Source organism: Amia ocellicauda, chromosome 22, assembly GCF_036373705.1.
Source record: "Amia ocellicauda isolate fAmiCal2 chromosome 22, fAmiCal2.hap1, whole genome shotgun sequence".
NCBI classification, from domain to species: domain Eukaryota; kingdom Metazoa; phylum Chordata; class Actinopteri; order Amiiformes; family Amiidae; genus Amia; species Amia ocellicauda.
Window position 1 is genome coordinate 5792056 of NC_089871.1, and position 27823 is coordinate 5819878.

Here is a 27823-nt window from a genome sequence, read left to right on the forward strand (position 1 = left end):
TCATCCACAGTCTTAGTCTTAATTCAATGTATTGTTTATTAATGGATTATTCATAAGATATTGGATTTTTTACGAAGTTGTGTGTTGGTGCACTCACTCACTCAAACGGAGATTTATCATCTATATCTATAGACATGCATCATGTTATCTTATCTTATCTTATCATCGCAGATAAATGGACGACTGACAGGCTGTCAGTTCGCACACCTGCAGGGCTGGAGGCAGCCAGTGCGCATGTCCAGCGGGTCGGTTCGGGGCAGAGGTCTGTCTTTACACAATCCAAAACACGTGGCACCAGCTGAGCCTCACCCGGACGGGCTGCGGGGCGCCGGGCTCGCCGTTGAGCAACCGGGCTGCCAAACAAACACGGCAGGGGCGAGGGGGCAGCAGCTCTACTGCTCTTTTACAGTGTAACTCGGTCGTTAGTCTTCAATAGTTAAGAGACTGAAGTTAACGTGCGCTCACTTTGAACTTTAGACCAGCGGCCTGCGTGGACTGTGCCATGCCTGGCTCGGCTCCAGTGTCCTAATGGGATGCGTCATGTTGGAGTAATGATGCCACTTTAATGCACATGGTGTGAAGAAACCCCCTGGGCAGATGAGCGGCGCTGGTGGCAGGCGGGTTGTGTCCAGTGTCTAACCGTGCCAGGAGCTGACCCACCTCTTTCAATGGCCAAGTCCGAGGGATCGGCCCCCAGGTTCTCCGGCCGGCCCGACCCCCAAAACCTGCCCGACTCTGAATCGGACTCGGACCCCGAGGAGGAACCAGGGCCAGGCGCCGGGACGGGACAGGCGAGGGGGTCCGTTGCCCAGACTCAGGTGATCCACAGCGGACACTTCATGGTCTCCTCCCCGCACAGCGACTCCACTCCCCGCCGGAGGAAGAGCGGGGCGGCGGCTGGGTACGACTTCGACACGGTCAACCGGACCGGCTGCCAGACGTACAGGTTCGGCCCAAGGAGCGCTGGGAGCCTGAGCATCGACCCGACTCTGACCCGGCTGTTTGAGTGCATGAGCCTGGCTTTCAGGTACGATGTTGTGTCACTGGGTGTCGAAATGCAGGTCGGGTTCGTGTGGCGCAGATTTCCGCAGGTCTGGGCGGCCCCGCCAATGGGATCGCTAGGATTCTGCAGATCTGCGCAGATCTGCGGCAATGTGCGCTACAAGCATGTGACCAGATATTTGCTATCGCATCAGTATGTGTGTATAATAATGATAATTAAAAAAACTCAATGTCAATAAAACCGGTTTAGTTTCTTTACATAGTACACATATGAAATGTAACCAAGAGTTATTTGTTTGCATTCACCGAAGTATTTTTCTCCAACCGTCCTTACAAAAGTATAACTTTAACATTTATGGTACTTATTTATTACGTGTTTGTCATGTTGACTTAAATTGGGCCCAATCTGTTAAGCTCTATCTCTAGCTTACACAAATGAACATGCTTTTCTTAATCTTCTTTTAAAGGGCATAATTGTGCTCATGTCACAATACACTGAAGTCTGTCATGTTTAAGTGCTCTTCCATGCTTACTAGTATTGTTTGTGTCACCGTGGTACTTAATCTCAAACTGCTTGTCATAAAATATGAAACCATCAGGTCAAAGTTCAAAGCCAGGTAAATAACAAGATCATCTTCAGTCATTGGTGCTGGTCTCTGCCTCTGCTGATTATGGACAGAATCTGCAATAATCCATTGCTTCGGACAGCCTAGAACAACTTCGGCTGTGACCTTTAAACCTTTAGTTTATCTTTTTGTGTAGCATTTTGTCAAAGATTTGAATCTGGTATTACTATGCACCCTGCAATGCTTTCCACAATAGTTTGAGCTTCATCCCACCAGAGCAAAGTATGTGGTTTGAACATCAATCATTGACATCTAACACGCACAAGATCTTAAAATGCAGTTCTTTAAAAAAAAAAGGGGCAACACTTATTAAGCTTTTATATCTGAGAGATGAGTGGCTAAATCATGACTTAATATTCAAAGAACACCTCTGGGATGAACTGGAATGGCAAACTATGAAGATTCCTCCAGAAAGAGATTCTCATTTGGCTGTAGTAAATGTGCTGTGGTCGGCAGGCTTTGAAATTAAGCTTTGTTGTTGTTCCAGACAGATCTTAACTCATCCCCAAATACAGAACTCGGTTTGAAGAGTGTAAAATTAACTTGGACACTTGAAAATGTGCACCAGTTTAATCTCATTTGCATAACACGCAGGTAAAAATGCATCCTATATGCATAAAATGCATAAAATATGCCTGGTTTAACTGGTTACTGATTAGGTACTTGGAAACATGGACTTATTTTTTTTTTTAAGGTTGTGTATTCGTGGATATAGACTTTACACTTCATGATTAAAGTTACCGAGCAGAAATCTTGGCCTATCGAATATAAATGTGTTCTCTAATGTATGCCATTTGTTTACTTCACTACTTTATTTTTAAATGATCCTTTAGGTGGTGTGAGTGTTATGAAATTATGTATGTTTTTGTTGGCCCAATACACTTTGACATTGTGTTGTGAAATCATAAAAGCTAAAAAAAAGTGGTTACTGTGCCAAAGACCTCTGTGTTTGTATTGTATTGTATTTACAAAAATATCCCTTCGATTCCTGTTTTCTGAATTGCTCTGCAGCAGTGTAGACATGACTGTTGTAGGGTTAACCCTTTGAGAATCTGCCAACCAGGTCACCGTGCCTTCCTTTTAGGTCTAATAATCTTAATGGTTATAAACCAGCTTTCAGAACCTCTTTGTTTAATCCGTCGTTAAAAAGCAGACGCATCTGGCCTTAACGAAATTAATTATCCATCAGGAAGTCTCGGGGTGCACAGAAGTCATTGAAAGCGCTTCCTATGATTTTAGAAAGCTAATGTCTAGTCCCTACTACTGCTAGGGATCGCTATAATTAGTGGTCAATGACCTTCGTGGCACAATGCGAGGTTTGTAAAGCTTTGCCAAAACACTGCTTTTAAATCTGCACTGTTACTCAATACAGTAAGCACACTTTGACCGAAATATTGCAACTCTTCAGTGTGTTATAAAAAGCACGTATTTCGTGTTTCTTTCCCCCCCCTAACACCCTTTCTAAATAAATAGGAATGTAAGATATTTAGGGATTTAGTATGAATAAAATGCAGGGAACAAAGTCTTTTCCTGTTGTAAAGCTGCGGCAGTTGTCTGTAATCTGATTTCAGTTTATTATGTGTGGGAGTGGAGAGGGTGATTAAATGGAGGATCAGTGATGTAAAGTCTTTTTATTTCTCCTTTTTGTTTTGTTTGTATAACATTTAGTCTTGTATATAATGATGTGTAACCAGCCAATGTGATTCTTGAGTTCTTTCCTAGTTCCACTGCGGCACACTTTTGTCATTAGTTATCATTTGCTTTAGTAATCCATACCAATAAAGAATTTTTTATGGTGCTCCTGTAATAGAAAGTGATTATTATAGTGATAGATTATAATGTATAGATTATTATATATTATAGAAATATTATAGTGATCACAAAATCAATAAAATTTCAATAAGCTTTGTCTGATTTGTGATTTGTCTGCATTATTGTCAGACTTGGTGAACAGACTTGGCATAGGGAGGCAGTGAAGACTACACCACTGCAGTAAAATAACAAATGTATAAACTGCATATTCATCGTTTTATTGCAGCTATTGCTTCATTGGTCTTTTCCCATTGCTTTTGACCTTTGCCTTGCCAGGTAAACAGTGATGGCTTATTTAACAATGCCCTGTTTAGTGCATTACTGTTTGGATTACACCTTCAATGTCTTACTTTTGTCCTATTTACTGATGGGAGTGTTTAGTCAATTCCCATCTTATGCAAACCACATGGAGAAATCTTTTTTTCTGGCTTCCTAGTAACGAAAGGCAGGGAATACATCAAGGCCTCTCTTAAGCAAATTAGTAGGTTTTTGCATCTAGTAAAAGAGAAGGGATTTCATCAACGTTTTGATTAATTGCTTTGTAAAGTGCTGTGTATTAAGTTAAGTGTTAAGTGTGGTATAGCAACGAGAGGGGAATGGCAAGCACTGACAGTAATTGCTGACTTTAAGTGTGCAAAAACAAGTGATGTTAGCAAGATTATAATACACAGTGGACCATGAAATAGGCTTAGGGTTTTATAGTTGCTTTCTGTCAGATCTGATGAAAACAACCACAGAACTATAATTTTCATCTATTGTACCCATTGGCATCAAGTATCAATGAAACCTCTTCCATGCCTTTCATATTAAAGTGGCTTCTAGATATTTTCAGTTATATTGGGTTCATATTGATGCTTGATATTCTGACTTATTATCAATTAGAAACATGGAGATGTGTATATTAAACAAACGTTCCTCTTGTTGAGAATGGTGCTGCCTTTTTATTCTGAAAATGAGTTTTCCATCATGCAGGCCTGGAAAAAAATGGATGAATGCCATTTAGCAAATGAGTAAATCAGATTTCTCATTGTCTAAAAATGTCTTTTTCTTTCCTTCCAGTGGAAAAATTGTCTCGCCAAAGTGGAAGTCTTTCAAAGGTCTTCGGTTGCTTTGGAGGGACAAAATCCGCCTTAACAATGGAATATGGAGAGCATGGTACATTCAATGTAAGTGTTTCAGTGCTCTTAATGTGAAAAGCCACACAAGGATTTTAGAGTGTGCATTTTGCTAACGATATGGGAGAGAATCGTAATCGATCTACAGGGATGCCTTTGTACATATTGGACAGCTTAATAAGTTTGACGCATTCAAAATATTTAAGTTTCAGTATTCAGGGATAAGTGTGTTCATATGATAGCCTGAGCAGGGCTCCAAGATCTGTAACGGGGAGCACTGAGAAATTCATGTGGGTAGACAAAGTAAAAATTGAGAATTCCTGCAGTTTCCGGTGAATACAATTCAAGTCTAGACATTGTCTATCAGGCAGACGTGATTAATGTAAAACGAACGGAAAGTGGTTTGACTTCAAGTGTGAGGGTCTGGAAGTGGATCCAAATAGATCATACTGGTGTGTTCTGTGCCTTGCCTGTAGATGTGGAGAAGAGGAAGAACCCAGTGTGCGGTTTTGTGACCCCACTGGAGGGCTCTGAGGCGGATGCCCATCGCAAACCCGAGGTGAGTTCGTCCCCGGGGTGGCAGTGCCAGTGACCACACAACCTTCCACACTACCTTCTGATGTCTGGAAATCTCAGGATTGTGTCCAAACGGGCCCATTTCATGCCTGTGTGCCCAAAAGATCTGTCTCGGTCCTGCTGGAACTTGGAGTTATAGAGGGGTCAAGGGGGTCAGTCACAGAAATGCAAATCTGTGTACATTGAAGTTAATGGTGAAGCTTATTTTGAATCCGACATTGATTTTGGGGGGCAGATTAAGGCAACCTAGGCCCTGACATGGTAACCTTCCTGTTGTAAAACCTTAAATTTAGGATTATTATTATTAGTGGTACTCTGTTTTCTTTGTTTTATTTTAGGCTATTGTTTTGGAGGGCAGCTATTGGAAGCGGAGGATAGAAGTTGTGATCAAAGAATATCACAAATGGAGGATTTACCACAAGAAAAGAGTGAGTCAATGCCAATGATCGCACAACAGCACACCATGCCTTCGCATGAAACCAGTCTCACTTTTTATTATTTTTAATATTGTTGTTGCTCTTGAAATTCATTAGATGAATTGTTCTGAAAATATCATTATTTTCCTGAATTTCCTGTAATTACTAACTTGATAGCTTTATACACTTGCACTGTTTTTGCATAATTTTAGGAATTTAAAGTCTGGTCTGCATTCTTCAAAAATAGTTTTTCTTCTCCTGCCCTCTCTCTCCACAATGCACAGTTTTCTCAACGGTCCACAAGACTAATTGTAACTACGCAAAGCCGGACACTATTGTGTGAAGTTGTGACGCCTGCAATGTCATTACTTTCCACAAGATGGTGGAAATGAGGAAACCGTTGAAATCAAAGCAATGTATAATTTAAATTTGTTTTATTTTTCTTCAGCTTCAGAAAAATAAAGATGGTCAGTTGTCAGTACTGGAAAAGGTAAGCGAGTCACATTGAATATTTTAGTGACTTTTCTGATTTTCTCCATTGACTTCCAGCAAAGCAGGTCCAGAATTAGCACCTCCAAGATGTCACAGCATATTTTTTGATCTCTGATTTCTGGTACTTGGAATGAGCTTATAGAATAACCTGAGAAAATATGGATTTTTGGTGGAGTTCCCCTTTAAGCAATTTTTAAATTTCTAATAGAGAGGGTTAAAACAGGTGTTTAAAATGTGTATAGGTTTAAAATAAAATGCATAGTGGAAAAACAGGAGTGCCACTGAAAAGACTAATTACATCTTTAATGTGAACATGGACATTTAATTAGCTGCACAAAGAAATTGTCCAGAAATAGATGTTCTGCTATTCATTAGCCTATTTCTAAATCAACCACAGCTATTGATTTCTTAAAAATATTGGTTCTTAATGAATAGACTTATTCGTATGATTCGGCTCATTTTAGAAGTCTAATTAAATTCTGCTCTGTTCATGTTTAAACTTAATTAAATAAAGAAAACAACCCTAAGGGATTATTCTTCACATCAGTAGGCTAGTGGCTCTGTGCTTATTTGGTGTGTCTCCCCCTCCCAGTGTCGAATCCCCTTGGTTTCCTATAAATAGCCTCCCATTCATTCTAAACGCCGTAAACATGTAAAAAGACTTGCGTCAGAGCGCCGCTGGAGTAGCAAGTGACTCACGTTCTTTCTGACTTCTTTACAATCCTGCTAATCCTTTTGTGCGCCATATGTGCCAGCAGCAGATAGTTTGGACCTGAATGAGAGTTAATCAAAATCGACCCACTTCCTGGCACGTCTTGCGGCTGCAGAGCGGTGGGCGATCATCTGAACGTGCTCACCTGACGATGGCCAGGATGCTGTGACACAAACGCACGGATGGCACTGAGGCATTGTGGGGCTGCTCAGGGGGTTCGTCACTTCTTTGGGGAGCTCGCACAGGACAGCACAAATAAACGCCGTGCCTCCTCACCCCTGGTGTAAAAGTGTGCGCCTCTCTGGACACGCTGCCCTCGACACATCTGTATATCACATTCGTGACCTGTTTTCATTGTCTGTGGAAGTTACTTTTTGTGCATGTATAATGTATAGTGAGGGAAAAAAGTATTTGATCCCCTGCTGATTTTGTACGTTTGCCCACTGACAAAGAAATGATCAGTCTATAATTTTAATGGTAGGTGTATTTTAACAGTGAGAGACAGAATAACAACAAAAAAATCCAGAAAAACGCATTTCAAAAAAGTTATAAATTGATTTGCATGTTAATGAGGGAAATAAGTATTTGACCCCTTCGACTTAGTACTTGGTGGCAAAACCCTTGTTGGCAATCACAGAGGTCAGACGTTTCTTGTAGTTGACCACCAGGTTTGCACACATCTCAGGAGGGATTTTGTCCCACTCCTCTTTGCAGATCCTCGCCAAGTCATTAAGGTTTCGAGGCTGACGTTTGGCAACTCGAACCTTCAGCTCCCTCCACAGATTTTCTATGGGATTAAGGTCTGGAGACTGGCTAGGCCACTCCAGGACCTTAATGTGCTTCTTCTTGAGCCACTCCTTTGTTGCCTTGGCTGTGTGTTTTGGGTCATTGTCATGCTGGAATACCCATCCACTACCCATTTTCAATGCCCTGGAGGGAAGGAGGTTCTCACCCAAGATTTGACGGTACATGGCCCCGTCCATCGTCCCTTTGATGCGGTGCAGTTGTTCTGTCCCCTTAGCAGAAAAACACCCCAAAGCATAATGTTTCCACCTCCATGTTTGACGGAGGGGATGGTGTTCTTGGGGTCATTCCTCCTCCTCCAAACATGGCGAGTTGAGTTGATGCCAAAGAGCTCGATTTTGGTCTCATCTGACCACAACACTTTCACCCAGTTCTCCTCTGAATCATTCAGATGTTCATTGGCAAACTTCAGACGGGCCTGTACATGTGCTTTCTTGAGCAGGGGGACCTTGCGGGCACTGCAGGATTTCAGTCCTTCACGGCGTAGTGCGTTACCAATTGTTTTCTTGGTGACTATGGTCCCAGCTGCCTTGAGATCATTAACAAGATCCTCCCGTGTAGTTCTGGGCTGATTCCTCACCGTTCTCATGATCATTGAAACTCCACGAGGTGAGATCTTGCATGGAGCCCCAGACCGAGGGAGACTGACAGTTATTTTGTGTTTCTTCCATTTGCGAATAATCGCACCAACTGTTGTCACCTTCTCACCAAGCAGCTTGGCGATGGTCTTGTAACCCATTCCAGCCTTGTGTAGGTCTACAATCTTGTCCCTGACATCCTTGGACAGCTCTTTGGTCTTGGCCATGGTGGAGAGTTTGGAATCTGATTGATTGATTGCTTCTGTGGACAGGTGTCTTTTATACAGGTAACGAGCTGAGATTAGGAGCACTCTTAAAGGGAGTGCTCCTAATCTCAGCTCGTTACCTGTATAAAAGACACCTGGGAGCCAGAAATCTTGCTGATTGATAGGGGATCAAATACTTATTTCCCTCATTAACATGCAAATCAATGTATAACTTTTTTGAAATGTGTTTTTCTGGATTTTTTTGTTGTTATTCTGTCTCTCACTGTTAAAATACACCTACCATTAAAATTATAGACTGATCATTTCTTTGTCAGTGGGCAAACGTACAAAATCAGCAGGGAATCAAATACTTTTTTCCCCTCACTGTATAAATAAATGTAATGCAGTTTTGCTTTAATGGTCACCCAGATGGCTCCCAAATGATTAAAACCGACGATAAGAGAATGAGTCCTGGACGACCCCCTACCCTACTGTTTTCCAACTGAACTTTGTTACTTAATTAAACCCTTAATTTAACTAATTTTCTTTGAGTTATTTAAGTATAAAATTGCATATGGAACCAACTTTTTATCAGTTAAACAATTAAAAAAGTCAAATATAAGCAAATTGTGAAATGAAGAATTCAGTTAAGTAATTGAGAGGGTTGGGAACCCCTGGACTAGAGAATTGACAGCTTTCCTAAATGAGGATGTTTTTAAGCTGCAGGTGTTATTTTGCTGGTGCTGTTCACTGCTCAGCTCACACACGGAGGCTGGAAATACCTGGAACGATTTCAGGACGTTCTGTATCAGTGGGGGAGTTTCCTCTGGTCTGCAGCGAGGCGGTGTAGCTCGGCAGCGTGAGACGGGCGGCCCGTGCGACAGCTTCCCTGCTCAGCCGCACGTGAGCGAAGCTGTTTGAATTAGGTCAGGAACAAAAGACACGGCAGCGCTCCCTGAGGAAGGTAAAATAGAGAGAAACAAAACAAAAGGTTTGAATGGAAGGAGGTGCGTGCCAGCTACACATTATCATAAAATAGCACTGGAGAGGAACTCATCACTACCCCCCCTTCTGCCTGGTGATAAACGCCTCATGTCTCAATGGGTCTATATCTGTCCAGGAGTCTCATATTGCAGCTTTAAAGTACATATATAAAGGTGGGCTTCTGGGTCTTTAACAGAGCAGGGACGGTTCTGGCAGGCTTTCGTTGAGGAGTGAGTACTCGGGTTTTGAATGAACACACACAGCGGACGGCACTGGGACTCTTGGACTGCAGTGATGGTGCTGTAACTGGAATTATATTGCTACCCAGGTGAATTCATCCATTTAAGTTGGGTAGTTCTAGGTTTTATTGCTAAATGCTGTAGCTTAACACAGTGGTGTTTGCTAATTAAAATCACTGCTCTGCTGCCTCCATCGTTGAGTGGTGTGTGTGTTTAGTATTGGGATTCTCTGTGGTGCTTGAGGATTGGTTTGGTTGAGGTGACCTATCATGAGCTTGTCGACACAGAAAACTGATACCAGGGGCTCAGTGTTTAAGAAAATGTATGGTGAAGCAAATATTTTCTTGCTAATCCTATTGTTTCCTGTGTTATGATTTTGTCTTGATGTTAGTCTTTTGGGAGACTCGTTATCTGGTGATAAATTGGGTGCAGATTCAGTAAATGACAGCGAGGTCTCTTTTTAAGCAATATGTCTGCTAGCAATAAGCCTTGCATGCTTTGGAAGAAGTGAAACCTTGATATCTATACCAGCAGAGAGATGTGGGCTGAAAGAAGTTATTTAAGCCAAATAACAGCTTCTATGTTGCATTTCTCCGCAATTAAAACTCACCGATTCATGCAGTGAACTTTGACATCTTTAATGTGATATAGACTCGTGCCTTTCCACATTGCTTCTATAAAACCTGACTCTCCTCAAGATATTTTGCTTGTTTGATTACTTGTATAGAGTCCTCTACTTGGCAACCAGGCCTCTTTCAGCAAATGTATAATTTAACAGGGGCATATTTAACCATAAATCCCAGAGGTATTTAGTCCATTTGATTTCACTAGGTGGCTATCTTTTGAAAATGTTCACACTTTTGATCAGAATTAGCTTCAAGGGAACAAATTAGTTTTTTATGTTGAGTTTGCTGATTTAAATTAACAACAACCACACATCTGTGTTTCTGCAGTGGTTCTGGATGTGATTTTTCTCTGCACCAATGTTCAGTACTTTTGTTTGTCCACTAGGGGAATGTTTACCAAGAGGGCGTGAAGAAATGGCCCAATCAGATGTTCCAGGAACCCGTGCCCATGCAGGAGGAAGCCCATATGTTTGACCTAGACTGCTTCCTGTCGGACATCTCGGACACCCTGTTCACTATGACGCAGAAGCCCTGCCACTGGGGCGCGGACTGGCACAACAGTGAGTGTGTACGGCTAAACGGTAGACTAGTAAATAGTGGTTGTTTGTGGCTTCATCCACATCCAGCCTCATCGTTCATGCAAGAGAATAAGTTGTGTGGTCTAACCATACAGAGAGAACCAGGGACGGTCATGTGAGTGATTCTGACACGCAGCACATTTCCCCCTTGCCGATACAAAGCAAGCTGGATTAAGGAAGTTGTAAAATTAGTTAATTATGTAAAAGATGAATCCCGGGCTCTCTGTCTTTCTTACACACACCCACATCCATCCACACACTCGCACACACCCTCCCAATTATATGTTTCATTCTCTCATATCTCCAGCTTACACCAGCAATGCTGACATGATCCAGCCCGGACTGACTCCACTGCAGCCCAACCTGGATGATTTCATGGACATCCCAGGTACGGAAGAGCTCGGTTCTCCGACTCGCTGTCCGTCTTTCTATTCCGACTCAGTTTTGTTCATTTGGTAGATGTCTTTATCTCCGGAGCCTCTCGGGGCTCTGGTATGATATTATTGGAGACCAAGGAGTGAGTGATTTATTTGTTTTGAATTTCTAAAACTCATTTAATGAATAGTTAACTTTAGGAACTATAGGAACTTTCACTGTATTGTAGTCAGTACAATAGTAGTTGAAGTTCATACAAAGCGAGTGAGTTTTCTTCTTAGAAAATTCTTGTTTGCTAAATGTATTGTACATATGTGGCATCTTTTTGTTGCTAGAATTTCCATATGATTAGGCTCCATACTTAAGATTTTATAAGGTGAACAAGCACGCACCATAATCAATCCTGCATCTTCTATTCTTCTCTGGCCCTGTCTGTATTGGCAATAAGAGGTAGAATAGTTTTCCTCGCAGCAGTAATAGTGATTTTTGGATAATGGTTTAATCATGTCAAAAGCATATTATCACTCATTGCTGTAATATATATATATATGTGTGTGTGTGTGTGTCCAGACTCTCTAAGTTTTTGATCGCTTAACACGCTTTTATGCCATAAACTAAAGTAAAAGCTGTGCTTGATTTACATTTTCTCTGCACCATGTTTAAAAAAGGTAATTCAGTATATCATGTATGTAATAGTATAGTTTGTTATAAAGTATATGATTGAAAGTGCATTTTTTAGGGTGGGGAAATATGGCTGTGAAACTGACTCACTTACTCTTTATAAATTAGCTGATCTCCTTGTTATTTTTTAAACTTATGTGGTCCAAGCATTGACATTCTCTGACATACCGCTATCCTGTTGCTGATGCAAGTTACATTTGGACTTGACATAATTGCAAAACCCAGGGGAGAGTGACCGCTGATCAGTAAAAGCATCAGCTGTATCCTCTACCTGGTATCTAAGTCAAAGCCCTGTGCTGTCATTGTTTTAGAAATTATTACAAGAATGATAGAAAGAAGGGAATTATTGGTAGTTGTTTAAATGGCTCATTCCAGTATTCTACCTTGTGTGTGTGTGTGACAGCTATGGCGAATTTAGCACTTTAAAAAAAAAAAAATCTAGTGTTCATGACATTTCCCCTGCCTCTAGGGTGCCAACGGGAGGTCAGCTCGTGAGGGTGGGGGGGTGTCGTCCACAGCTGGGAAGTGAAACTGGATGTGGTTGACCACACGCATCACGTCTCAAGAGCTTTGGTTAGTAGGGAGGACAAAAATGAGGGAATTTCTGCATCAACAAGGACCATATAGAAACCATATACGAGGCTAATAAAGACATGAGGTCAGCAGAATTTAATATGCGGTTTCTGCCCCCCCAGGATTGCTACACGGTCAGCAACTCTAGTTTTACATTTTTTAAGGATCTGACACTGAGTTTCTTTATTTACCTTTGTTTTTTTATTTGGTGTAAATGACAACTGAATCTCATTTTATTAGCAAATACTGTGAATTAGTGATTTCATTTGACTAAATAACCTAAAACAGACTAACATACACCGATCAGCCATAACTTTATGTCCTGCCTAATATTGTGTAGGTCCCAAAACAGCCCTGACCGGTCAAGGCATGGACTCCACTAGACGTCTGAAGGTGTGCTGTGGTATCTGGCACCAAGATGTTAGCAGCAGATCCTTTACGTCCTGTAAGTTGTGAGGTGGGGCCTCCATGGATCGGACTTGTTTGTCCAGCACATCCCACAGATGCTCGATTTAGATCGAGATCTGGGGAATTTGGAGGCCAAGTCAACACCTTGAACTCGTGATTCATCAGACCAGGCCACCTTCTTCCACTGCTCCGTGGTCCAGTTCTGATGCTCACATGCCATTGTAGGCGCATTCAGCAGTGGACAGGGTCAGCATGGGCACCTTGACTGGTCTGCGGCTACGCAGCCCCATACGCAACAAACTGCGTACAAAACAAAAGTCGCTCAGATCCTTACGCTGCCCATTTTTCCTGCTTCTAACACATCAACTTTGAGGACAAAATGTTCACTTTCTGCCTAATATATCCCACCCACTGACAGGTGCCATGATAATGAAATGATCAGTGTTATTCACTTCACCTGTCAGTGCTCATAATGTTATGGCTGATCGGTGTAGTCCAGCTCTTACTGTAGCTTTTTCAAACCCATGCATGTCAAGTTGGCAGCATTTCCATTGGGCTCCACAGCCCATTGATATCCAATCCCTTGGCCTGTCCCCAGCTGTCGAGGTTTGTCACAAGGCAACGGTCTGCTGCTTTTCCGTGTGATGCTCGGATCCTTTTAATAGCGGTAAAAAAATGTCTGTGCCTCACTGTTATGAACAGAGGCTGCGAATATTACTCTGCAGATTCACCTTCACTTCTTTAGATCCAAGACACAATGTTTGTGAGTTTTAGTAGCTGGTTGTGTGACTAACGATCTGGATGCTTTTCTCTTCACTGCGTTGAGATCGCACTCCCTGCGTCTTTGTCATGCTTTGGAAACTAAACTATGCCTCCATTGCGAGTTACTCATTTTGGTAAGTATGTTCAAGATGTAGAGAAGTCTGACTGAAATCTGTGAAGTGCCTATTCGCTTGAAAATACTGAGCTGTATGTTTCCCAGCAGGTCATTCCTGAGTGAATCTTGTGGTGTTTTTTCTTCAGAGAAGGATATTTGTGAACAGTCCAGATTTATGTAGCATATTTTGTTTTTATGGTGGGGTTGATTTAGCTAAAGCTACCCCCTCCTGGGCAGCACATCCTTTACAAAAACAAATTGAAAAACAAGCAAATTGTTTTTGACTTATTATGAATGTACTTTTAATTCTATAAAAGATTGGTGCTGAATGGCAAAAATGTAATGTGGATGACCAGCTTTCTTTCTGTAAGGCTGCCAGAGTTTGCATGACTTTGCTGTGTAATGCATAATTTGGCAGGTGCAACAGTTTATAAATACAGCACAATGTTATCATGTGATCATTTGACACAGCCGATACTTCATTACTTTGTGCCCATAATAGTTAATTGGGGGTGGTTGTGCCACTCTTGTGTCCGTACAATGTAGATGAATGATTGCAGTTTCTTGGAATTCAGAGCTTTTTAGGAGATTTTCACCTTTCTGTCCCTATGTGCTATATTCGACTGTAGTCGCAATATGCGTTTCACACACTAACTAAAAGTTGGGAGATGTATTGTGATATTTTATGTGACACAAATTTAATATTGTTTATATTGGGCTGTCAAAATACCTTCCTTTGTTTTCATCTTACTAAGGGAATTCTGAAGTGGTTTTTCTGACCATTTTTTTCTTCTGTATTTACATCAGATAAAACTGTGACAAGAATAGAAATTGAAACATTCATATTTTTGTTGTTGTTACTTCCCACCCATCAGTGTGGAAATAAATACCAGAATTGATTTTAAGGTCTTGGCAAATAGAGGCTGATATTCTCACTTCTCCTTTTTGCAGAGGGTTTTTTGAAAACGCCCTTCCCTCAAAAAGAAAAAATGTTTTTTTTTTTTTTTTGTATACGTGGTCATACAATTAGTCACCTAAATATTAATTATTTCAAACTGATTTAACTTGTACATTGCTTTTAATTGCAGAATAAAACGTGTAGCTCTTAGTGTAAAATGAGACCTAAAACAGAACCAGATTAAACTTCATCTACCAAGTGTTATTGCATACGGTGTCAATTATCGGCAATAAATTATTATAATTATAAGTGTAACTGGCTAGTATGCCTTGACCTTACAAGTCCTATATCTAGCATGTCTAAAAGACTCTTGAGGGATCTTCAGCTGCAGTTGCTTCTCAGATGTTTGTGTATGAAGAAAGTGATCTGTTGAGCAGGTGAGTGTAACGTGGCGGTGGTTGTTGTTCCAGATATCTTCATGAGCTATCGCGGCCAATCTCTGGAGCAGGCTGGCTTTGCAGACTGTGGGTATTTTGGCGGCATGTCGGGCAGCGTGTTTTCCCCAGGACCGGCTTCCATGACGGCAGGCACTCTGATGCCCGGTGAGAGCCAGCTGGCACAGGTCAGTGCACGGTATTGGGTAATGAAGGGCAGACTATAGACTTGAAGCTTCTTTACTATAATGCGTCCATTTTGTTTTTACAGAAGGCTGGGCAAAACTAATTTAATCCATCCACGTTAAAGCAGTACTGGAGATGTCTTCTGAGTGTTTGAACAGATGGATAGAGATTTGTGCTGTTTGTTGATTCTGATTTCTTGTGTTCCCAGGCGAATGCTGTACTGGGTAATGCCAGTAGACTGTCTGTACCTTCCTCCTCCGATGCGCATTCAGACTCCATTTATCACAGACAGTCTTTGCCCCCTGGGATGGCTTATAATCACAGTGGCATGACCTCTGACCCCAAATACAAAACAGAGGTAGACTACAGCCATCAATCGGAATACCACCGCTCTGACTTGGTGCCGGTAACGACCCCGTATGGGCATGAACATTATACGAGCAGCACAGCGTTGACACACCCGAACATGTCTGCCCTTGCCCAGGACTCACCTTTCACCCCGTATTCCACACCCGGTCACAAATACGGATACAACTCTTCGGTCACGTCCTCGGTTATCACTCACACGGGTTTGACGTCAACCCTCATTCCTCAGGAGCACACAGGACACGGCTACGCGGCCCCTGAGGTGTACTCGCCGGCCCCCTGTGCGTCTTTAGGGTACCCATCTCCTTTCAACACCCAGTCGGGCCTTCCTCCTGTGACCATGCCCCATAACTTCTCTGTGCCTCAAGGAAGTGGGATGAAATACAAGCAGAAAACAGCCAGTGTCAAGTCCAAGAGGTCTGTGCTCACCTCTTCCTCCCCCATGCAGACCAGCTGCTTGGCAAAACTGCTGTCAACCAGCACACCAGAACGTGAGTAAAGCTGATACTGTACCTTGTAAACACTTCCTGGTTTGTGTCTTCCATCAAGGATTGAACAAGTCTTTTTGCCATGTTTGTGCTTTTTCCCCCAGGTAAATCCACACTGAGTTTTGACCCTCCTGGGGTAGAGGCCAGGACACATCTTTCCACTTCTCCCACCTCCCCAGTAAGTTTGTGATTTCACGAGGTGTTTCACAGATATAATTTAGTTCTTACTGCTGTTTTTGGTTGACATGCATCTAATGAGGAAGCTGAAGTCTGGCTGACTAAATGCACCTTGGCCAACCTAACGTTTTTAAAGTAGGTATTGCAGCAACATGTGTAACAGGATTGTTAGTGTTTCATCATGCTAGACTCGAGACTTTGAGCTATTGAGGGAAATCATTATAATTAGTAATGTACCTTTTATTTTGTCTTGTACAGTCCAGTGGTGGTGTGCATTTCTCTTGTGGAACTAGCATGGTGGAGACCACAGCCCAGAAACCGCACAGCCCATCCCAATCTGCAGGAATCCCAATGCTGACACCACTACACTGTCAGACAATGATAATCCCAGATGGGAGTCAGAGCACCAGCTCAACTCATGGCTCGGCTGTGTCCGCTTTACTGACGCAAAATACCATGTCTATGTCCTCACCTCTCCTGGTACCCAAGTCAGAAAAGCTGTCCCCAGTACAGACGTTCAACGAGAAGACGTCTTTAACAGGTCTGTATCAAAACTAAGAGACTGCTATGAACTTTAGCTATGAGTCAAGTTGATTTAAAACTGGTTCTTGCAACTGGATAGATTATAGTTTGTTAATTAACCTTTGATCATGCAACTCTTATAAATTAACCATGCATACCTCAAGCTGACGTGCTACCTGAATGTGGTTTTGTTTAGCTTACTGCATCTTGCACACATCCACTGGACCTTCAGACGCATTTGTGCATGATCCTTGAAAATCACCTTTTATTTTTTCCAATGTTCCCCCCCCCAGTGAGTTTCCGGAGGAATTCAGACCAGTTATCCCCAACACACCCTTCAGAGAAGAGCCCCAGCCCCCAGTCACCACATTCCAACCCCACCCAAGTCAGGCCGGAGCATACCAAGGTAAGACTGGATACAACAAAATCATCATCATCATCATCGTATGCAAGATGGACAGCAGGAATTACTGCATTGTGTGAAACCACAGCCTTAAACGAAACAAGATAGTTTCCCAAAAGTTCAGGGCCTGCAGCGTCCGGTTCAGGACAGACGGCACATCACATCCATTCTCTCACTCCATTCTCTTGCAGGTGGAGACAAGAAGAATCACGCACATCTCTGCGGAACAGAAAAGGCGATTCAACATCAAACTGGGCTTTGACACATTGCACGGCCTGGTGACGACACTGAGCTCACAGCCCAGCATCAAAGTACGCATCATTCTCATCAGTGTGGGGCTTCAGATTAATAACCTGAATTCTACTTATTCGTTCTTTTGACCCACAATGCCACATAGATGCTATGAGTGTCTTACAGTCTAGAGGGTTATACGTGAGGGACTAATGTCCTGACTGTTCCTCTGTGCTCCCTCGTTGTAACTGTTCTTCCCCCCCCATTTTCCTATAGATCAGCAAAGCCACCACCTTGCAGAAGACTGCTGAGTACATCGGCAAGATGCAGCAGGAGAGGGCGCAGCTTCACGACGAGGCCCAGAGACTGCGCGTGGAGATCGTGGCACTCAATTCTGCCATCAAGTGAGTTCCCCTCACGGCTAGGATAGGGCTTTACAGAGACGTACAGCTGTGTGCCATCCTGACTGATGTCTCTGTGTCTGTCCCCTTCGCAGTGTGTGCCAGCAACAGCTCCCCGCTACCGGGGTGCCCATCACTCGCCAGCGTTTCGACCACATGAGAGAGATGTTCCGGGACTATGTGAGGGCACAAACGCTGCAGAATTGGAAGTTCTGGATTGTATCCTTCACGTTTATTTTTTTTTCTATACCGTAGGCACTGAGTAAGCACAGTGTATGAGAGCAGACATCTTAAACATAGTGACCTAGACAAAATCATTTCTGATCATAAAGAAGGTCGAGAACAGCTGTATCTATAGCCACTCTGGAGTGCCAGGGTGAGGGTTTGGCACCCCATGGAGCATCCAAAGGTTTGATTTAATAGCAGTTTCAAGACCTGCTCTGAGCTTGGTTTCCTTAATACAGTCCTAATTCAGTTCAGCATTATAATTGAGCCGCTGTTTGAGTCCTACAATGGGATGGTGTCTACTGCCAGTGTGGAAGACTTGTGTCGCACCACTCTCTCCTGGCTGGACCAGCACTGTTCCCTTCCTGCTCTCAGACCCAGTAAGTCCTTCGGCTCCGAGAGTCCTGTGTAGCAGGTGGCATGAATGAGTGTGTGACTGGCCACACAGAGATCTGAGATCCAGCCTGTATTTCTAGCCACGGATACTGGATGTCTGTCTCTTGATACTTATTGGGGATCAAACTATTTTTGTTTTCATTAATGTATACATTAAATATACATTGTGCTTGTAGACAAAGTCATTCTGAATAAGCCATACTGCCCACAAACGGCAGTAGACTTTCAATTCCAAAAATCAAAAACGGAAAACAAACTGCAGCACCGGAGTCTGTTATTAAATTGTTTGCTTCCACCTAGAGGAATGTCAGGGAATTGAATCAATTTTATGTTTAGACTTTTATGATGAACCTTTACACTCTGCCTTATTTTCCTGATTTATTTATTAGTGTGTAGCTCCTTGATAGTTTAGGCCATATGCATTTTATCTTGTATCAAATTAAATAAAAAATAGCCTTTCGTATTATAAAGGGTTAATCGCCTGGAAAAAAATAAAAATAAAAAATAAAAATAAGAGATGAAGATATGCAAATTAGTCCTGTGCACCCTGAGAAATTGCTGATTGTGCAATACTGTAGTTTAGCTAGGAAGATGTCTTTGAAAGCTCTTGGTCTCTAGTTTCAAATAAGCCATGGATTTTGTAGTTTAGAAAAAAAATACAATGAATTTCTTGGATCGCCAATGATCCAAAAATAATGGGGCGGAGTGTAAAGGGTTAATGTCATGTGGGCAGCCTGTTGTAATGCTGAGTGGCTTATCTCCTCTCATTTGGCGGGGTTTGTTTTTGTGTCGCAGGACTCTGGGTATTGGTTTAGTCAGCAAAGGTGTTCATTAAAATGGGCATGGATATAAAGTTTAATTACTTTTACATGGGTGATAGCTGTTGTATTGAGTGTACTTTACACATGAAATAAACGCATTGTGTATAATTAGCGCATAAATATTGCTTCTTATTTGGAACAGTTATATTTTATCTACCTGATTGCCTGTAAATTGTAAGATTACACATTTAATAGGAATACAGAGAGTACTCCTTGTTTCTTTTATATAATTTGGATAGAAACCTGTGTGGGTGTGGAGGCTACACAATCTAGTACAGTGAATGGACCACATTTATGACCTCTTTCAGTTTCATTACTGACAACATTTCTTCATGTATGTGAATAATAGTTTAGATTTTTTTTTTATCCATACATGGAGGGAGAGGGAGGCTTAATATTTCTTAGGGTTAAATAAAAGATTAAAGACTGGTTCTGGGCAAAGTCTGTTAAATGTTATGTAGTTGACTCAATCGTATATCTGTTGCAGTGAGATTAACTCTGTTGAACTCGCTTTAATCTGTGTTCTGCACAAAACCTACACACGGTCTTCTCCTTTTTTCCTTTCTGTCGCTCACAGCTGTATTGAGCTCACTCCGCCACCTCAGCACTTCCACCTCCATCTTGACCGATCCCACCCTCGTCCCCGAGCAGGCCACACAGGCTGTGACCCAGAGCAACCCTAGCAACACTTACTCCCCACAACCGCAGGCCTTCTCGTGACAGCGGGCTGTCTGACTGTACAGCTGTGACACGGAACCACTCGCCGATATTGGTGCTGCAGTGTCACTATATGCGGTGTACTCCTCCAATGCCATGTGAGGTCGGATTTCTCAGTTTTGTTGCTGAATTAGCTGAACGTTCAGGGAGTTTGGGGACCTCGACTCATTCATAAAACAGTCTGAAGCCACACCACCACAACCAACTGAAATGGAAGTTGCCATCAGCTCCCAATGCGATTGTAGTCAGATTTGCTGACCAGAGTTCTGAAAGAGATTTAATAACCCCAGCATTGTATTGTTTCATCAAGGCAGGAAATGTATGGATAACAGTGAGTGTGTTACTGTCTGAGCCAGTAAAGGTTTTATTTTTTTACAACTGTACAGTGCATCCGGAAAGTATTCACAGCGCTTCACTTTTTCCACCCTTTGTTACAGCCTTATTCCAAAATGGATTGAATTAATTATTTCCTCAAAATTCTACAAACAATACCCCATAATGACAACGTGAAAAGTTTGTTTGAAATCTTTGCAAATTTATTAAAAACACAAAAGCACATGTACATAAGTATTCACAGCCTTTGCCATGAACCTCAAAATTGAGCTCAGGTGCATCCTGTTTCCACTGATCATCCTTGAGATGTTTCTACAACTTGATTGGAGTCCACCTGTGGTAAATTCAGTTGATTGGACATGATTTGGAAAGGCACACACCTGTCTATATAAGGTCCCACAGTTAACAGTGCATGTCAGAACACAAACCAAGCCATGAAGTCCAAGGAATTGTCTGTAGACCTCCGAGACAGGATTGTATCGAGGCACAGATCTGGGGAAGGGTACAGAAACATTTCTGCAGCATTGAAGGTCCCAATGAGCACAGTGGCCTCCATCATCCGTAAATGGAAGAAGTTTGGAACCACCAGGACTCTTCCTAGAGCTGGCCGCCCGGCCAAACTGAGCGATCGGGGGAGAAGGGCCTTAGTCAGGGAGGTGACCAAGAACCTGATGGTCACTCTGACAGCGCTTCAGCATGTCTTTGTGGAGAGAGGAGAACCTTCCAGAAGAACAACCATCTCTGCAGCACTCCACCAATCAGGCCTGTATGGTAGAGTGGCCAGATGGAAGCCACTCCTCAGTAAAAGGCACATGACAGCCTGCCTGGAGTTTGCCAAAAGGCACCTGAAGGACTCTCAGACCATGAGAAACAAAATTCTCTGGTCTGATGAAACAAAGATTGAGCTCTTTGGCCTGAATGGCAAGCGTCATGTCTGGAGGAAACCAGGCACTGCTCATCACCTGGCCAATACCTTCCCTACAGTGAAGCAAGGTGGTGGCAGCATCATGCTGTGGGGATGTTTTTTAGTGGCAGGAACTAGGAGACTAGTCAGGATCGAGGGAAAGATGAATGCAGCAATGTACAGAGACATTCTTGATGAAAACCTGCTCCAGAGCGCTCTGGACCTCAGACTGGGGCGAAGGTTCATCTTCCAACAGGACAACAACCCTAAGCACAGCCAAGATAACAGAGGAGTGGCTACAGGACAACTCTGTGAATGTCCTTGAGTGGCCCAGCCAGAGCCCAAGACTTGAACCCGATTTGAACATCTCTGGAGAGATCTGAAAATGGCTGTGAACCGACGCTCCCCATCCAACCTGATGGATCGTGAGAGGTCCTGCAAAGAAGAATGGGAGAAACTGCCCAAAAATAGGTGTGCCAAGCTTGTAGCATCATACTCAAAAAGACTTGAGGCTGTAATTGGTGCCAAAGGTGCTTCAACAAAGTATTGAGCAAAGGTTGCGAATACTTATGTACATGTGCTTTTTTTTTGTTTTTTATTTTTAATAAATTTGTAAAGATTTCAAACAAACTTCTTTCACGTTGTCATTATGGGGTATTGTTTGTAGAATTGAGGAAAATAATTTAATCCATTTTGGAATAAGGCTGTAACATAATGTGTAAAAAGTGAAGCGCTGTGAATACTTTCTGGATGCACTGTATAATAACAAAAAAAAAAAAAAAAGAAATTGAAAGTAAACCAAATTTAGTTTTTGTAAATTTGACAAATATTATTAGGTTTTTGTTTTGTAGCAGTCCTTCGGATGATATGATTCCGTATGACAAATTTTGAATTTAATTGTATGCTGCAATGTACCAATTTTTATTTTATGAATTACATTTCAAGAGATTTGTATTTATTGAAATTTGTAACAACAAAAACATAATAAAACATTGACAATTCCAAAGTACAACGAGGAAGTTTCATGTATTTGTCACCTGCAGAGAGATCAGTTTAATCTTTATTGCTCACCTTGAAAGACCTGCGTGTTCCTCCTAATGCACAGTATTGGCATTGCAGTGTTGTTTTCAATGACTTTTAATGATTTATGTCACTGATAAGGATCCCATTGAAGAAATATAAATACAGACCCACATCCTCCACTGCAGTATTAAAGCCGACCTGCTGTAAGAATTTGATTTAAAGATTTTATTTCATGAAAATATTTACAGGTATGTAATATCTCACAGAGATTTTGAACCTTGTCTTTGTGTGGAGAAACTTCTCAATCACTGTTCTAATCAAGCAAGTTATTTTAAAAGACTTTTCAAGTTTTTTTTCTTTCAGAAATGTGGCAGTGGATGCTCTTCTTGCTCTCGTTTTTGCTTGAGGCTCAGATATGCACTTCCAATTCAAGTAAGTCTTGCATGTTTATGATGTACGTCCCATATGAGGGCAGCTGTGTGGATTGGTGGTTTGGGCTCTGGACTCCTGAGTGGAGAGTTGTGGGTTCAATCCCAGATGGGCATGGTTCTTTATCTACATTGTTCCAGCTGTATAAATGGGTAAGTTATAAAAATAATGTGATGTATTGTAACACTTGTAAGATGTCGCCTCCTAATCTTTTGTTTGGATGTAGCTGAAGTCTTCAGTGTTTTGCCTGATGCCCCACAAATGAATATTGGCTTCACCAACTCCAACACTGAGGTTCAGAGGCTCCTGGAGAAGATGTAATATGTGGCCAGGAGCTGCAAAGAAATCAAAGCATTATACAATGTCCATGAAGGTATGGAAATTTGAGACAGAGGGAGTGTTTCTCTTCTAGGTAGAGTAATGGTCTAGTATGATTTTAGTGATTTGGTGGTTTAAGGATTATTCTTTTTTATTCTCTTATCATGGACTCCAGTAAATAAGACCTGGTCTGACGACCTCAGTGTGTTTGAAGTAAGACTTCTGCTCATCTCCATCATGTCTATCAATAGCAGCTCAGCCAGCTGCCATTCCTTGTATGTACACAATCCTAGACCAGTCAGTTGCATTCAACTGTCCCCAAAAGTGAGCTTCTGTAAACATTGATCTGAATTTTCCATTTGCTTCCTTTCAGATGGTCTTTACTATTTGATCACCAGCAATAGGGTGCTCTACCAGACCTTCTGTGACATGACCACAGCTGGGGGGGCTGGACTCCAGTGGCCTTCGGATCTGCTGATGCAGCCACTGCTGATGACTATAAGCTGATCGTGCATATATATGTGTGTGTGTGTGTGTATAAATACAGTGGCTCTCAAAAGTATTCATCCCTCTTGGACTTTTCCACATTTCATTGTGGTACAACATGAAATCAGAATGCCTTCAATCAGGAGTTTTTGCTGCTGATCAACACAGAAAATGTCCACAATGTCAAAGTGAAAAACAGTCTGCAAATTAATTACAAATACAAGACAGAAAATAATTGAATGCATAAGTAATTACCCATTTCAGTCAATATTTGGTAGAGGCACCTTAGGCAGCAATTATAGCCATGAGTCTATGTGGTTAAGTCTCTACCAGCTTTGCACATCTGGACACAACAGTTTTTGCCCATTCTTCTTTGCAAAATTGCTCAAGCTCCATCAAGTTGGATGAGGACCTTTGGTGAACAGCAATTTTCAACTCTTTCCACATATTCTCAATTGGATTGAGGTCCGGGCTTTGATTGGGCCACTCCAGAACATTGACCTTTTTGTTTTTAAGCCGCACCAGTGTGGCTTTGGCTTTGTGTTTGGGGTCATTGTCCTGCTGGAAGATGAATCTTCCCAGGTCTCTTCAGCAGGTTTTCTTCCAGGATTTCTCTGTACTTTGCTGCATTCATTTTGCCCTCAATCTTTACAAGGTTTCCAGGCCCTGACGCAGAGAAGCATCCCCATAGCATGATGCTGCCACCACCATGCTTCACGGTAGGGATGGTGTTCTCAGGATGATGTGCTGTGTTACGCTTGCGCCAAACGTAGCACTTAGCACTGAGGCCAAAAAGCTCTATTTTGGTCTCATCAGAGCATAGAATCATCCTCCACTTGGTCTCAGAGTCTCCCATATCTCTAGCCGAGATTTGATGTGAGTTTTTTTTTTTTTTTTTTTTTTTTTCTCAACAATGACTTTCGTTTTGCCACGCTCTCATAAAGGCCACTTTAGTGAAGCACCCGGGCTATTGTTGCAGTATGCACAGTGTCTCCCAGCTCAGCATGGAAGACTTGTAACTACTTTAGAGTTGCCATAGGCTTCTTGGTGGCCTCCCTGACAGGTGCCCTTCTTTCCCGGATACTCAGTTCTTGAAGATGGCCTGATCTAGGCAGATTCACAGTTGTGCCATATTCTCTCCAATTTTGAATAATAGACTTTACTGTGCTCTGAGGGATATTCAATGCCTTGGAAATGTATCCTACCCCTCATTCGTGCTTTTGAAGAACCTTATTCCAGATTTGCATTGAATGTTCCTTCATCTTCATGATGTAGTTTTTGTTAGGAATTGTACTAACCAACTTTGGGACCTCCTAGAGCCAGGTGTATTTAACCTGAAATCATGTGACACCTTAATTGCACTGAGGTGGACTCCATTCAGCCAATTACGTGACTTCTAAAGACAATTGGTTTCACCACAGCTCAATCAGGTGTGTTATAGCAAAAGGGGTGATTACTTGTCTGCATCCCAGTGAGTTCATCTCTTTTATATTATTATTATTATTATGTACTTTCAGTGCTACTGGGCCTTTCCATGCCAATCCACTCTTCACCAGAGTCACGTCCACATCTTTCCACTACAACACCTTGTCCATCTTTAGTAAATCTAAAGATAAAGTTTGTAACGATTTCAAACTCTGCTCAGTATTTCTGTATTTTCATGTTAGATTTTTTACTTGTCCATACTACCTCCTAAGGCTCTGTCTCAGCGCTTTCTAGTGAGGTACGGGTCAGGCGTGTGCAACATGAACAGGGGACCGGCTATTCCTGTTGTGTATGACTTTGGGAACAAGCAGTCTACCACACAGTTGTATGGCCCAAGTGTTCAAGGTATGAAAATAAAGATTCACAATAAAGATATACAATACATAAATAAAGCACTTATTTAAAGCACTATGAAGAGTTCAAATAATGCATTTTCAATCAAGATTAATTTTATTAAAAGTGGTAATAGGTGTAAAAGGTGTTCGAGAGGCAATCTCAAGAGAAGTACAAAGAGAAAGATAACAGGCCCACATGTCTGTCCTGTGATGAGTGGTAGTTCGGTTTCTACCGGACAACGGCTCAGGAAGACCCATATATGATCAAATGGGTAAATCAAATGCATCAAGACCAAATTGCTGGTGAAAACTAGTTCTTCTCAGACCCTGTTTTTCTAGGTATCAGGGTTGAACAATAGCACAGTACTGGAGCACAGGAAGACCAGTGGCCTTGTTCACACAGACACACAGGAAAAGAAATGCAGTTCTTCATATACATATTGAAATTAAATATTGTTTCTTGTTTACAGGAGAGTTTGTTTCAGGCTACATTATGTTAAATTATGAGAGAAAGCCAAATGCCATTTGCTCAAGAATCCGAACAGCTGGGTGTAATACTGAACATGTGAGTAAACTTACACGCATGTACTTCTCGGGAGTATGTCAATTGGTCCCTGCAGCAATCCACTTGAGCATTTGTAACCATGAGTTAGTAAAATTATTGTAGAGCCATAGAACACATACATATATAGTTAGGCCATACATTTTATTTAATATATATTTTTTCTTAATAAATTAATCTGAAACTTGAATAGAACAGTCATATACAACTAATCCGTACAGTTGGCTGTGGCAACTATAGGCTCCTTAAAACAGGTTTCAAGTTAAAGCTTGTATCTCAGCTGGAATAGTGGGTAAGGAAAGCTGCTGCAAGCCTGGCGTTGTGGGTTCGGTTCATTTATTGATTTGTTTAAATAGATTTTTTTTAATATACTATATACAGACCTGCCAACCTGTACACATTTTTACATCAAAGTACGCTGGTATGCATTGTAACACCAAAACAAGCAAAAATAGGCCTGGAGTTCTGCACACTTGCAGTAATTAACTTGATTACTCTGGGAAATTTCTAAATGGATGTACTAAAGATCCTCTATAGATTGTATTCACCCTAGAGCCATCTTGGTTTGAAAGTGGGGGAGGGGGGGGTGTACACCTTCAGATTACCCTTTCCAACACAATTCCTTGAATTAGTAATATAACTAGTTGCTTCACAGTACAAAAACAAAATGTTGAAATGAACGTATATATTAGTATTAAAACAGTCTCAGACCACTTTAAATTTGTATTTGTTGAAGATTATTGTAGGCATGTAGATAAACATAATAGATACTTTCATTTCGTGTCTTCTCCATTAGTTTCAAGTCTTCAGCATTTTCCCCTTTGTGCCACTGTGCTCTGCACAAAAGTAATGTTGAAAAATGAGGGCAAAGATGATTGAGTAATTCAGGGTGGGGGTCTGGGAATCTGCGAATCTGCAAGCAATCAACTCACTGACTAACTGGATCACGGGCTCTATATAGGACATCCCATATTAATACGTCAGGAAGGGCTGCTACTAGGTTCCACACAATAACAAGCACTGAGTGCAACAAACCTCTGTAATGATAAATAAATAAATCAATAAATAAGATCATGATAATAAGTTAATTCAGATTATTCTTGCAGTCCAGTCATAAGCGTCTGGCAGTCTGGATTTGGCTTGCGGTCCGCCTATTGACTACCACTGCCTTAATATATACCAGTTATTATTTCAACAGGGTTTTCACCTGGCTTGACAGTAACTTTTTATCACTGAAGTGCTGTCTCTAGTTGCCGGCTTAATGAATATTCATGATCACACGAACAGTGAGGCACAGATCCTAGATCTAGGAGGCATAGTTTTCCTTTATATAGAGAGGGAGAAAAACACCACCGGAATTCCTTGCAATTCCCATAATGCATAACTTCATGTACGATGGATGTTCCAATGTAAAATAGTCAGAATTGAAATTTAAATAGAGGATCTTTGGTGCAGTATGAGTGAATCCTACTTGTCACGTGACATCATATGGCATGTTTAACACGAGAATCCTTTCATTTCAGTACTGTGTGGGAGGAGGAGGATATTTCCCGCAAGGTGATGGAAGACAGTTTGGCGATTTCTCAGGATTTGACTGGGATGGCTCTGTAACGCATGTAGGATGGAGTGCATCGAGAGAAATTACCGAATCTGCTATGCTGCTGTTTTACTGCTGAATTGCTGGCTTGCAAGCAAGCCTTTACACAAGACAATCATTGTGTCACTCTGGAATTGGGGGGAGAAGACCCTGGTTCATCTTGCGTTTGTAAAAATATTGTATTTTATTTTTGTATATTTAAAAATGCAGTCACCATGAATTAGGGGAATAGCGCCCTATCATTTTTATTTTTATAGGTAATGGTTTTGCATTATTTCTTTAATATTTTTATCCTTGATGAAATAAAGGTTTAGAAAATGAATGACTTGTTAAATTAAATTGTTGGCAATTACCTGTGAAAACATTTGCATATACGTATGTACCAATCCTGAAGCAGTAAAGGGCA

At 41.7% G+C, this 27823-nt stretch overlaps 1 protein-coding gene across 2 annotated transcripts; it reads left to right on the forward strand.

Moving 5' to 3' along the window:
• Positions 1-254: 254 nt before the first annotated feature.
• Positions 255-27739, forward strand: mlxipl (MLX interacting protein like). 2 transcript variants are annotated; one of them, XM_066696114.1, is made up of 22 exons: positions 255-1027; positions 4500-4606; positions 5032-5114; positions 5470-5559; positions 5996-6037; positions 10574-10748; positions 11074-11154; positions 15049-15200; positions 15407-16055; positions 16157-16230; positions 16488-16770; positions 17045-17157; positions 17346-17465; positions 17662-17789; positions 17882-18005; positions 18262-18391; positions 19806-22453; positions 22569-22637; positions 22861-23007; positions 23326-25268; positions 25729-25823; positions 27344-27739. In XM_066696114.1, exons 1-17 carry the CDS (start codon positions 669-671, stop codon positions 19946-19948), a joined length of 2853 nt encoding a protein of 950 aa, XP_066552211.1. In that variant the 5' UTR covers positions 255-668; the 3' UTR covers positions 19949-22453; positions 22569-22637; positions 22861-23007; positions 23326-25268; positions 25729-25823; positions 27344-27739. The 2 variants fall into 2 exon arrangements, with proteins under 2 accessions (XP_066552211.1, XP_066552210.1); XM_066696113.1 differs by having other exon boundaries at positions 23326-25823.
• Positions 27740-27823: the final 84 nt, after the last annotated feature.